This window comes from Camponotus vicinus, unplaced genomic scaffold (genome assembly GCF_025532165.1).
Source record: "Camponotus vicinus isolate PSW18456_S1 unplaced genomic scaffold, iyCamVici1.0 SCAF_2, whole genome shotgun sequence".
NCBI lineage: Eukaryota > Metazoa > Arthropoda > Insecta > Hymenoptera > Formicidae > Camponotus > Camponotus vicinus.
Genome location: NW_028141956.1, coordinates 26,658,267 through 26,672,371, shown reverse-complemented (window position 1 = coordinate 26,672,371; position 14,105 = coordinate 26,658,267). Strand labels below are relative to the sequence as shown.

Here is a 14,105-nt window from a genome sequence, read left to right as displayed (position 1 = left end):
TTTGTTTCAGCTATTTACGCTATTAAATCTATTAACGATTACCGGAATCCTCAATTAGATTTTTTTATTTACTTTTCGTAAAATGGAGGTCGCACATCTCTTGTTCGATACGATTAATTCACTCCAGTATAATTTGATTGAAAATTTTATTATAATTACCGCGTGTTTCGATCTCGCATGTATGACTTACAATCTGTGATGATAATCCCGTTATTTTGACTGACATAAAATTTTCATGTTCTCTTGAGCACACATTTCGTCAAATTTTACATTTGATTAAAAGTTGCTAAAAAGTTTAAATAACGGAAAAAAATAATCTTTAAAATTGAAAGTAATAATAGTTTGTCAGGCAAACATCGTAATAATCGATTGTAATAAGGTCGATTAATATTAAAACAAAGAATTTTGTTTTTCTCGCCTATAACTTCTTTGGGGGGTAAGAGGGGTATTATAAGAATCTCGGATTTGAGATTATAAATTTTACTTGATCTAACCAAGATAAATCCGTGTCCTGTGCACAAATATTAGTTTCACAGAAAAATTAATTTTCTGTGAAACCGTCGCACGATCACCCGCGTTTGGCTCTTATAGCCTGTGATTCCTTAATATTTGTATATTTACATATTAGAGCCTTACTATCTTCTTAATTATGTAAAATTTTGTTTATTTTTCGAAAAAGATTATGTGTATTATATATATAAAAAAAATAAAATTATTTCGAGACATAATTACATGCAGTTGTGTTTGATTAAAAATAATGACAAATTTTCTTTATCTATTTATATGAATAAGATTGTCAGATCAAAAAGAATAATGAATTGATAGTCAATGTAATAGAAACTTAGTGATAATAATTTATCAATGATAATGAAAATATAATTTAATCGTAAATTTCGAAACATTATTTGAGCAGTCAATAAAGATATTCTTATAATATGAAACGTCGATTGCGCTTCAACGTCACATCATACAAAGTATTATTCCGACAGCATATGCGAATCAGACTATTACATAATATATGATAACATAATCAAATGCGTCAAAAGCAGACACATTAAAGAAATATGGTTATAATATTTGAACAGACGTGATCAGAGAATGGGTCATGTAATATAAATATCGCTCAATTAACGTGAAAAAGTATATATCGCAGTTCAAATAGAACAGAATATATACGATTCACAGTATGATAAATTATTCCAAACCATATTTTCGAGAACGAAACTGGTTAAAACGAGTATTAAGGTAAAATCAAATATGTGTTACTCTCCATATATTTTGCATTTTAGATAAAAAAAATATCTAACAAAAATATAAAAAAATATCTAACAAAAATAATAAAATCGAGCCTGTATTTAGTGTGCCAAGCAGAAAGAAACGAACATTCAAAATCTGAATAACTTTTATTTGAAATTGTTTGCAAATAGAGAAAGAGAGAGAGAGAGAGAGCGAGAGTACGTAATAATATAAAATTGTATAAAGTGTATAATATTTTAAAAGAAAGAAGAGAAAGTAATATATCTAATTAAAATATGTAAAAATACAAAAAATTAAATTTTTAAACTTAAGTAGTGACAATTGAAAACCAAGTGAAATTATCAATCTTTATATATATAATTTTGTAATAATTATATCAGTCTTATAATTTATATAAAATTATAATCACATACGATCTTTAAAATTTTTTAAATTTTTATTAACGACATTTCTTAGAACTGTTTCTTAGAAATATTCTATATTTAATAAACAAAAACAATCAATTATAGAACAGAGATCGCCTTATTACTTTGCTATTAATTTTTGCATTTTTTATTTTAATTAAAATTAAATTATATAATTGCATATATATATATATATATATATATATATATGCATTATCAAATTACAAAAAATTTCCTTATCACATTTTTTAAACTTCCATAATATTTTTTACGTCAATCTTTAATTGCGTAATGCTAATATTATCTACAGTTGGAAAACGAATAATCTAATCAAATCTTTTCTAGCAGGGAGTTTCCAACAAATAAATTTGCTCACGTCAAAGAATAAAATTGCCAGAAAAGTTTATATAAAATCAATGTAGAATAAACTCAGATATTCACATTAAATTATTCGTTATAGTTTGCATCAATACCAATATTTTTCTCCAATTATTCAAGACTGCTTATATCAGCGATGCATTAATACTCGCCGAGAAGAACGGCATCATGTATAAAAGAAAAGACAGCTCGTTTTATTATCGTTTTCATTTAATGACGGTAACGTGTTCCTAGTAGTGAATAACATATATTAACATGTTGTCCATGCGTCATATTCTCGAATGGCAATTTCTCACGTTTCTGTATTATTTTCTATACTGATTTTCAAAGAAGAAAAATTTATCACTTCTCATATGTTTTACCATGTTTCATTGTAAAGAAAGATTAAAGAACATATGTACGAATTTGTTACATAGAATATTTCACTTTCGTTGCTAGAAACAACAAATGTTACTTAGAATGTTTCATACTATCCACCACTACATATCATTATTTCTTAACTATGAATTCTTCAATCAACTTGTAGTTGAGATATTCTCAAAGAAAATATTGAAAATCTCACATAATTAATAAATAAAAATTGTTTCTAGAAAATTATTGTAAGAATAATAAGATAAAAACAAAATTGTTTCTAGAAAACTAAGAATAATAAGACAATTTAAAACAAAATTTCATATATTTTAATTAATTTCAAGTAGGTTTGAACGGAATTTAAGACTTGCTTACTCTTAGAGATATGTAATACTAAAGAGTAGAAAATTGTAATAAATAAAATTGATTTTTTGCTAATGAGAAGAAAGTAATATCGATTACAAATTAATTAAAAATTTATCATTATAAAATGCGATATGTATATAGAAGTAGAAAGTACATATTAATTCTGGTTAATTCCGAATAATGAAGTATCTATTGTGTCATTTCCAAAGATTTATTCAGAAAATGCATACTCTTCACACGATGACATATTTATTGTCAATAATATTTGTTAGAAGCAAATTACAAAAATATTTTGCACATTGTGTAACATTTATTTCTGTGTGCACACATATATATTGAATATAACATATATCTTTATCTTCATGCGAAGAAAAATCACACACACAAATTCCTGCTCCAAAAATATATTTTATATCGATATATTTTGCAAATATGTATGTAAACTGTAATTAAAAAATAAGAATTGTATATGTAACTCCGACGTAACTTGTTTATTTAATACTTATACAAAGATAGAAATTAGCAATAATGATGTACTCATATTTTATTGCCAGTCATAATGTAATTAATAGATTTACTAGTGATAGTTCATGCAAATCTATTAAATCTACAATGCGGTAACAAATGTTTGTAATACACCAATTACTTCCTAAGTTTCTAAAAAAATTTATGGCGCATTTCCGGTCGTGCAAATCGAGCGGAAGGATCTCTCGTGATCACTACCAAGGATCAAAGCACTCTAGCCACGACTTCCGATATGTTACATAATCTCGATTTATATGCTTCGATGTCACATGAACGAGGAAAATCTATGCAAAGTGTACATGATCGGCCAATCGGCGGAACTTGTCACTTTTACTGCTCGTGATGCAATGCGTTTCGTGTTATCACTGATTATTTGACCGGAAATATTACAGTTGATACCGGAAATTCATTTGCATAAATTTTTCTGGTATATTTTACTATTATTATTGTAAACACAAAGTTGCTGTCGCGAATCTACATCGACAAATAATCACGCGAGATTAATAATGGATATTTTGAATGATATCACAGTTTAACTTAATATTCATAATTATATTAAAACACACACACACACACACATATACGTATAAAAGTTTACATACATATAAAAACAAAATAAGGTTTCTCAGTCATAATTATATTGCATTATCGTATCTGTAAATAAAGAAAAAATATTATAATAAAAATTTTAATAAACAAACATTTTATTTGAAGAAATAAATCCTTCACACTCACACACTTACATACATACACACACACACACACACACACACACACACACACACACGCACGCACGCACGCACGCACGCACGCACGCACGCGCGCACACACACCACTTTTGCGTTATACTAGAAATTTATTATTGAAAGAGATAAAAATAAATATCTCACAATCATACGATCATATACCGCTATGTACTTATAATAAGCGTACATGCACAGAAGACATGCGAGTAGAAATTTGCATTCGTCGTATCTTCGTATATTGTCATGAATCTGCATGCATAGTGCGTATATATCTCGTTGTGTTGAGAAAATTGTCAGATCGTTATGAATAGGCGACAATGACTCACGTAAGTGTCAATGAACATCAAACAGCGACACGATGGGAAATGTCATTTCCCTCTCTACGAAAAAAGCGCCTATCTGATCGTATATCTGATTGGTCAAGGAATATTCCTTAAACAATCAGATAATATTTATATAGCCATCGCCGTAATTTTCCGAGATTTATCAAAACTCCTAGTTTTGTCAATACGACTAGATCACGTTTACTCAACGGTGTAATAACTTATATGCACAGAAAATGTCGCAAGAGCAGCACCAGCTATAAATGAAAGAATGAATGGAATCATTCTCGCGTTGCATATTGACATTATACTACTGAGAAACATAATGTTTTCCTAGTTCTCTGTTTTCCTATTTGCGGATAGTTTATACCGGTTAAAAGCGGATTTTTTATGATTTGTTCAAATTAGCATTTAGCAATTTCGAGATCGTCACAGATAAACAAATGAAATTATATCGTCATAAACTGGTTTATTTTTCTATGTTATAAATAAATATTTATCCTTTTCGGATTTTAATAATTCAATCGAATAATAACGTAATCATATAAGAAGTATAACCGTAAAATCATTGAAATTTTCAAATATTAAAATAAATATTAAAATGATTTTAATCGCGTGTGTCTTTGTATCTTTTGCGTTTAAGTTGTGAGGATAAAATATATAATAAGTATAATAAGTAAGTTTGTATACACAATAAAAAAATATAAATTAATACATTATACGATACGTTGATTGAACCGCATGATTCGATTTTCACCTTGATGAGATTGTAAAAAGTATTGAATGATACACACACAAATCTGTATAATTTAACTATACTCGCGTATACACGCGTTCGCCTTTACGAATAATAAAGAACCATTGGATTATATTCTTCGCCCGCGATGTAATGTAATGATTTCATGGGGGAGACCTTAACCTTGGCCGATATGAGTGGTCAATATAATCATTGTATAATTTTGATAGCCTCAATCTACTTAAGTAACTTATCTTAAAGTCCATAAATATTAATAATTATAGATTATAAAAATATTAATTTATCCTTTTTAAATATAAATATATTTATACATGTTTATATTTGCCAATCTTTAACGCAGATTATTACAATTATTACATATATTATAACTACAATTATATTTGTATTAAAGTCAACTTTCCTCGTATATGCATTTTCAGGCAGGAAAATTCTCAAAATGATATCAATTGAAATAAAATTAAATTTAGAGTACAGTTGTATTTTTTTAACGTTAAAGACATCCGCGAATATCTCTCTCTCTCTCTCTTTCCTTATAAAATATCTTACCTGTGCAATGTTCACGTACCATTAGCGGCATATCAACGTTTTAATAATTATAATATATATCTTCGATAAATATAACCTTACACAAAAGTACATAAACATGCGTGCGGATGGGTTAAGGTCTTTTCGGATAGCCATAAACTCATGTACTTGACCGACTACTCTAATTATGTCTTCTCCGTTGCGTGTCTGATACACGACGATTGTTTTTGTACATTTTTCTGAAGTTTGTGACAAGCGATTGTGGCAATAAATAAGATCCTAAATTATTACCAACTAGAATTTTTATGATTTTTATGATTCTGCATTCGCAAACATGATAATGTCACAGGCTACAAGAAGAAGAATTTATCAACGATAACATTATCAAAAGCGACATCTTCTAAGTGTCCTAAAAATGTTCATCAAAACGTTCTCCAAACGTATACCATAATATATTTATTACATTTCAAAGAAAGTTTTAAAAAGAAAAATTAATTTCAAAAACTCCATTTGTTTGCGAATCCATTACCGTCTTACCGAGCTTACGATTGCATATGATAATTTCTAATGTATAATGTATAATTAATTATAATTATCGTTGATAAATTTGATTGAAATTGATTTATTAAATTTGATAAACTTTAATAAACTAAATCTATCAAATTTGATAAATTTATTAAATTTGATAAACATTAATAAATTAAATCTATCAAATTTGAAAGAATAGGTTAAACAAGATATTTACATTCTCATCTGCATATTATTTACGATTATTATTATTCTGATCATTTTTATCAATTACCTTAGAAGCATATATAAACCTTCAAGAATTGACTAATTAATTGACTATCTATATTTTCCGTTAAATTATAAATATGCACATAAATACGGCCATTCTTTTAAGCTGAATTCTGAATTAATTTAATATAACGAAGAAAATTTAAATGCATTATAAATGTCTAAAAAAATATTGTCGTATATTTTTAGACATTTTTAAAAGAATGCTCATATTTATGTACATATTTATAATATAATGGAAAATATGGATAGTTAATTCTTAATTAGTCAATTCTTGAAGTTTCATGTATGCTTCTACAACCTGTAATATTTCTGTAATATTCCTAATGAAATGCAGTTAATTACGCATGTTTATTTTTAAATTTAGATATTCACATTCTCTTTATAATAATACAATTTTATAGTCTTTATTTTTTTACAAAAATTAATTCACCTTGCACTGCATAAAATTATTGTAGGATAAAATTCTTAATAAACGTTTGATAAAAATCCGAATTGAAATTTATACTTCATATTTAAATGCCTTTATATAGTAAAAGTAATATATAAATATATGGATTTTCCCGATTATATTTTCTTAATTATCTTCGTAATAAAGATATGTTAGAAAACATGGAAAATCCAGTTTGAATTGTTATTTTTCTCAACTAGTGTCATCAACGTAACTTTTACGTGTATAAAAATTACCTAGCGTCGTCAACCTAGCGTCAATGCAATCAGCGGACAGCTTAATATCTGCTGAATATGACGTCATCTCTAATATACTTGACAGATGCAATTTGTGACATTGACTAATCAGGCAACCGTTATGACAACTTAATATCATTCTTCTCAGTTATTATTGTTATGCATGATGCACAAGATGTCATATAATTTATATTATATGTTACAGATACTGGGGTAATGAAAATTTTTGTATATTACAAATGAACATAAATTAAATATACACATACGTTATATATTTAAAATTTATATTCATTTGTAATATATATAAAAATTTACCATTACCATTATTTCTCTGTGTAATATAATATAAATTATGACATATTGTGCACGTGCATACATGTGTGTGTGTGTGTGTGTGTGTGTGTGTGTGTGTGTGTGTATGTAATATTAATTTTTTAATAATTGCAATATTAATATATAATAAGAAAATAATGTTTGTTTGTAATAAGAATATAATGTGTATTGAAAATTATTTGTACTGCAATGGGAAAATGTTAATTTTCAATAATTAATCAATATTCATGTATGAGTGTTTTATTCCATAAAAGAAAGTATCGCACATCGTAATCACTTTAAAAAATATATGATAGACATGTCATATACATTGTAAATGCTTTGCATTACAATGTCGATTGACAATTGCATTAAAAGAGAAAGAAGAAAAATATTACTATTGATACTGACTAATTGATACACCATTGATACTAATTAATTTCATAAAAATTTCATATCCATTATTATTGCACATGTGATTTTATAGAATGCGTAATTTTTATATAAAAAAGAAAAGATGTAAAATATTATATTAAATAAAATATTTTTATATAATATATTTATATTAGATTGATTATTGTCACATTACAAAAAAAAATCGAGTTTCACTGATGTAACAATAAATTATATTCTCACGCAGCAGATGCAATAATATGAACACATATCAATTGGTGATTTTATCGCGACCGATGCGTTTTTCCACGTTCTCCGAGGTTACTGTTCCCAGCCACAAAAATGTGGTATTACCGAGGAAAGAAGATGAGACTACGATTATATAACGTGGCCATTTTTAGATCGCATATATAAATGTAAAAAATAAAAAAATTTTTTTAAATGATTTGTTATTATAAACAGAAAATCGGAGAAAATATAGAGAAAATTATATTACAGAAAAAGTTTAAAAATTTTTAAACCTCAATTATTTGATAATTTTAAGAGATATCAATATTGCGAATCTTGGCGAAATAAACATGTATTATCTTAAAAATAAATGTTTCAGATAAAATGCATCATCAATATTGCAGAATGAATAATACGAAATAATTTATATTATGGAAAGGAAAGAGGAACACGTATATTATAAAACATGACATACATTGGAAAATATAAAGAATACTGATTGATAATATATTGAATACTGATGAAGAATACTGATTGATAATATATTGATGATAAAATGTATAAATTGTAGATAACATATATGTACTCAGTACATAACAATCATAAATTATGATATCTCAATTTTTATTTTAAATTTGCATTATTATATCATGTTTTTTTTGCGAATTTGAAAAGCAACATTAAATTTATCATATTCGAACCATTATTGAAATAATATTATTATTATCTTTATATTTGTGTATCTTTGTAAAAATAAAATTCAATATATTATTTTTACAAAAAACAAGATAAAATCGTAAAAGAAATAAATTTTTACAAAGATAGACAAAAAGACGTTTAAAGATATTTACAGAAATATATTTTTAATATTTTTAAATATGGCAGAAAAACTTACGCGCATTCGATGTATATTGTTTGTTCATTAGTGATACAATTATCTCTCAGGCACAGCTACGCATCACGTACCTCATTATCCAAATTGCAGCAATATTTTGGTTGCATGAGGATCCTCCTTGCCACCTATACAATAAGATATCAGTATTAGTAATTTTGCGTATATACATACATTATATTTCGTCGTTTTTAGTAAAGGCAGACAATTTTAATTAGTTATCGAGAAAAAAAGGAAAAATTCATTCTTTGAAGGAAAGGAAAAACTTATTCTTTACATATCATGCGATTTTATATTAATAATTTCTAACAACAATTGACTATCAGATTTTTCTGCAAATAGAAACTTGTCGATCTTTGCCAATAATTGCCGCGATATACTTGTTTAATTCAGAATATTTATACATTAATTCCGTTACTTTTGCACAATAATGGATTTATTTATCGCTATTTATCGTTACTTTATTCAAATTTTATATCAAATTTCTTTCTCTCCCCCCCTTCCCTAACAATAGGATTATAGTATATGCAAAATTGCTTACCATAATTGTATAAAGAGTTTTCTTCGCTTTTATATTGGGTATGACATATCTAAATTTAAAAAACACAAATCAGCTTCGAAACAAATACACGACTTATATACATCACTTTAAAAGAATCGAAAGAACCCCAATATCACGATATATATATAGATGTGCGCATGCGTGAGCTCGCAAGGTTCCCTTTATGCCGCATTTTCAATGCAATGCATCTTGGACATTTCTTCGACAGCCAATGGAAAGAGAGAATCAATGCGAACAATTTTCTCAGACCCCGCAAATAAAGATCAACTGGAAGTTTTTCTGCTATAGGTGACGCTGTCTTCTATCTCTTATATTATCCATCAATATAAATTATCTAACTTCCAAATAATTAATAGCAAAAATGTCGGCGTGGAGACAAGCAGGATTAAAGTAAGAAAATTAATTATCGTCCTCATACTTTATACTTATATTTCTTTCTTCGCGCACATGTCAAGCATGTAAAATTTTTTCATCAAAAAATATTATGTAACCAAATTCTCATCTGCTCGTTAATAATTGTGGAGTTTATAAAATGTTATTTGTGAATAAGTGTGGATAATAAAAATCGAAAATGTATATATAAATCTTTTTCTCTTTTATTACAGTTACATTAACTACTCTCAGATTGCAGCAAGGTTAGTCAGACAAGCTTTAAAAGCTGACTTGAAGGCAGAAGCTGCCAAGCGTGACGAAGTCAATGTAAAGTTTACTCAATGGAAGGATGGAAAACCTATTAGTATGTATACTTTCATTATTACAATTCTGTTCTATTATATCTTATTCATTTCATATTCATCATTCTCTATTTTGTTTCTTCTTCTGTAGAATGTATTCTTCATGTGATTATACTTTTGTTATATAGTACAATATATTTTTTACAGCTGAGAAGATATAATCACAATGATTAGTAAGTCTATGATTTGCGTGACATCTTTAAAAATGTTTGTCATTTTAATACCTTTATTAATATACTATTATCTTTTCATACAAGTGTGACTTAACTATCACTTAACTGTGACTTAAAAAATACTGTAACTTTTGATTTAAAAAATATTTATATTTTAACCAGTTTGTATAATTGACAGTTGTTTTTGTATTCTCTTCTTACTACAGAAATTTAATAATTTTTCAATATTATTTTGCAGTTGCACATTGCAATTTCAAGCAATATTATATTTTGGCAATGAAACAACCGATATATACCTGAATATGTCATTTACTTATATAAGCCGTAAGATAATATTGCTTGAAATTCAAAATTTTTCAAAATTCAATTTTTTTTTAAAGCAAGTAACATTTTCGTCTTTGTATTTCATTAATATAAGTATCTTGCTTTAAAATTTATAATATTTGTAGTATACTATCTCTTATAATGTATATATTTTTATTACAGAAAATGCCTAGATGTGGCGATATTACAGATGGATGCAGAGAATTCATCCAGTATAGCAAATTATATATAACAATCTCTAATTCTATATAAAGTTAAAACCATTTTTTGCACTGTAATTCTATTTTTCTTTGATTTAACTTACCTACAGTTAATTTTTATAGCGTCATCTTAAAACAGAACAATGTGTCTTGCAGTGTACTGAAAAAACAAAATTTTTGTTTTTAAATTAAATATATTTATTATTATTTGCTGTGAATGTGTTATATATTTACCAATAAATTCTGAAACTAAATCGTTTTCATTTTCCCCACGCATAGTTCCAGTAATCTCTTCATCTTCTACCATTGGCAAAAATAATTGTACAAATTCTGCTGTGTATGGAGGGGCTATTGCTTCTAAAACCTTACATTGCAAATTCACATTATGATAAAATATTAATATATTATGTAAACTGCATTAAAAAAGAAAACGGTATTATAATTCACCTCTGTGACAAAATATCTAATTAGAGATACATCTGTATCTCCACGTTGCGAACATTGCTTAATATAACATACGACGGGTACTACACAGCCTCTACTCAGCAAATTCACCATTCTATCAATTAACATCTTTTTCATTTCCAGCTATATAAAAAACAATTATTCATTTAAAATGTTGTCAATTTTTCGTTTTTAAACCCTATTTGAAACCCCGTATTTACCTGTACAAGTATCTCTAATTCATCTTGTTTGCTTTCAAATAAGTGGACAAGTAAATTTAATATCTTTGTATGTAACAGAGAATGACAGACTACAACTTCGTCTAATAAAGCAAGATGCACAGGACAATGCTCTGTACATAATTTGAAGTACGATGGTTCTGTTACAGTGCACTCTACCCATCGAATTATACCCACACTTACAACAGGAAACCTACGATACAATAGATATTAGTAAAAAATATTCTCTTTTCTATAGCACAGAAAAAAATATATTAAAAGTCAATCTACCGTATGCATTGATATAAAGTGTGTAATTCTGCTATTAGCTCAGTCGATCCTTTATTTATATTACATATATTGTGCACTTTCTCAATTGCCTGAATAGTCGTTTTTAACTCGTCTTTATTAATTTTACGCGTATTGCCCTTTTTAGTTGTTTCACATACGCTTGCTGCATAAGCCAATAGATATATGTATTTTGATTTATGTTCAGGATTTATCTTAACACCAGGTTTAAAAAGTGCATCAACCAGTAATTCTGTAATGTTGGAAAGTTTCATCATAAAAATCTTTTATCTTTTATTTTATTACTATAAATTATTATAAACAATTTCTATTATTAATATTATAAATGTTATCATCATAAATAATCAACATACCTAAGAATTGTGGATTACGCAACAGCTCAATAGGAGGTGGCTCTGATGTAGAGAAATTTCTAAATAATACAGTGATATCAGCTGGATTTAAAGTATTTCTCGATAACATAGATGCTAATGCTTGACATGCTCCAGGGCTACTGGCAGCACCATTCAGAGCCATTGTTATTGGAGTGACATCATGTCGATTTTGCTGAGCACACTTGGTGATTTCTTGAGAGAGCCTCTTCATCATAAAACCACCGCGAGATTCCTGCGCAAGAATTTGCAACAGGACTTGACTATATACATAAGTGTGTTGACCATGACACACCATTTTTGCACACTCTTGTATACTGGACTGCCAATTTTCTGTATTTTCAAGAAACCCAGCAATCGCGGTCTTTAATACACGTGAAAAGACTTCAATTTGTTGAGCTGCGGTTGAAATACTTGTAATTTCACCTTGAAATCCAGCATCAGATATAAGTTTGATAGTAAAATTTAACATTAAACAATCTGGATATTCTTCCGCGAGCCTATAAATAAGGGATCGCCAAGTGGGATGCTGAATCATTTCGGTCAACCAAGCAGGAGTTTCACCCTCTTCTGTAAAAATTTTGTCTGCTTTTTTGGGATCGAAAGTTTTGAGAATCATATCCTTTAAATTGTTTTCTACCATTGCCTGTACATCGGTAACTTTTACCCCAGCAAGAATCAGCCATTCCGCAAGAAGGTTTGCCATTTGTGCACAAGCTGTATAATTCTTGGACAATAATTCAATGACTTGTTCAGGATTTCCTCCAGCTTGAAAGTATCGTTTAAGCTGAGCAAAAATGCCAGGCTCCATTATATAATCCGGAGTCTTGAATTTATCCAGACATTCGTTCAATACTTCTTGCGGATTATCAAATGTATCCTCTCCACTGCACTCATCGGTACTTCGATTCATCTCATCTCCCCAACCACTACGATCTTCATCATAATCGGACTCCATCTACATAATAATTATTTAAACGGCTAATATTAATTATCTACTATTATCGTATATAAAATGTGTATAATGTGTCTATATGTAAATGTGTTAAAATTTCAAGAGAAATTCAAGAACGCAACATGTTCAATAATATTTTTCATTATTTCATCAAATCACAAATTAAAAAGATACATAATTATATGAGAATATTTAACTTTCTTCTTGTAAAAAATAAACGATCTGAATTATATGAGAATATTTAAATGTGAGACTATTTCAAATTTACTTTCTTCTTGGAGTAAAAAATATCAATCTGTTATATCTTTAATTTAATGTAATATTTAACATTTTCAATAGGTTAGAAAAGGTAACAACCATTAAAATAGCTCATACTCCTGCATAAATGTTTCGATTCTTTTTTCCAAATAAAAAAAAAGGTGTACAAATTATTATCACTCTAATCATTGAAAATTAATGAACGCTTCTATTTTACATACCTCGTACAAGCAATGTAAATAAAATTGCCAATTGGTGTGCCAACTGTCAATAATAAATCAACAATTATTAATATGTGCATCAAGGCTCCTGCACATAGGACACAATACGCGTTGAGTACACGTGACACGTGATTCACGGGATGACCAATCAATTCATCATCCTTCCGAAGTAGCGCAATAACGTCGTATGATTGGTCACCATCTTAGCGCGCTCCAATGCGTTCATATTATCGACGTTACGTTTGTCCAATAATTTTTACCTCTATACAATTCCAATTACATACATACATATATATACATGTATCGCTTTTGTTTCTCGACGCAGACAGGTACACTTACACCATCTACACCACGCAATCGCATGCCGTATCAATAGGAGCGCTAGACGAATGCG

At 28.0% G+C, this 14,105-nt stretch overlaps 3 protein-coding genes across 4 annotated transcripts in view; 1 reads left to right on the top strand and 2 right to left on the bottom strand.

Moving 5' to 3' along the window:
* The window catches only part of LOC145966253 (UNC93-like protein), a 67,505-nt gene extending 57,924 nt beyond the window's left edge, over positions 1-9,581 (bottom strand). The window contains exons 1-2 of the mRNA XM_083090214.1: positions 9,484-9,581; positions 8,946-9,070 (exon numbers count right to left, since the gene is read on the bottom strand). The gene's annotated coding sequence lies outside the window, so the exon portion shown is untranslated. The remainder of the gene's footprint in view (positions 1-8,945; positions 9,071-9,483) is intronic.
* Positions 9,582-9,736: 155 nt separating this feature from the next.
* On the top strand, positions 9,737-11,147 carry LOC145967319 (protein stunted). 2 transcript variants are annotated; one of them, XM_083092110.1, is made up of 4 exons: positions 9,737-9,894; positions 10,110-10,240; positions 10,386-10,411; positions 10,898-11,147. In XM_083092110.1, exons 1-3 carry the CDS (start codon positions 9,866-9,868, stop codon positions 10,397-10,399), a joined length of 174 nt encoding a protein of 57 aa, XP_082948236.1. In that variant the 5' UTR covers positions 9,737-9,865; the 3' UTR covers positions 10,400-10,411; positions 10,898-11,147. The 2 variants fall into 2 exon arrangements, with proteins under 2 accessions (XP_082948236.1, XP_082948237.1); XM_083092111.1 differs by lacking the exon at positions 10,386-10,411.
* On the bottom strand, positions 10,920-13,868 carry Th1 (negative elongation factor complex member TH1). Its single transcript, XM_083092109.1, has 7 exons — positions 13,712-13,868; positions 12,260-13,235; positions 11,889-12,138; positions 11,601-11,811; positions 11,383-11,523; positions 11,170-11,299; positions 10,920-11,095 (listed from the first exon to the last, which is right to left on the bottom strand). The coding sequence occupies exons 2-7, from the start codon at positions 13,233-13,235 to the stop codon at positions 11,061-11,063; spliced, it is 1,743 nt and encodes a 580-aa protein (XP_082948235.1). The 5' UTR covers positions 13,712-13,868; the 3' UTR covers positions 10,920-11,060.
* Positions 13,869-14,105: the final 237 nt, after the last annotated feature.

Excerpts from the sequence above, each read along its gene's own strand:
- LOC145967319 (XM_083092110.1), top strand. The coding sequence starts at position 9,866 with ATGTCGGCGTGGAGACAAGCAGGATTAAA. Across the intron at positions 9,895-10,109 it reads TGGAGACAAGCAGGATTAAA|TTACATTAACTACTCTCAGA; the intron begins GTAAGAAAATTA and ends CTTTTATTACAG.
- Th1 (XM_083092109.1), bottom strand. The coding sequence starts at position 13,235 with ATGGAGTCCGATTATGATGAAGATCGTAGTGGTTGGGGAGATGAGATG. Across the intron at positions 12,139-12,259 it reads GCGTAATCCACAATTCTTAG|AATTACTGGTTGATGCACTT; the intron begins GTATGTTGATTA and ends CCAACATTACAG. Across the intron at positions 11,812-11,888 it reads ACTTTATATCAATGCATACG|GTTTCCTGTTGTAAGTGTGG; the intron begins GTAGATTGACTT and ends ATTGTATCGTAG.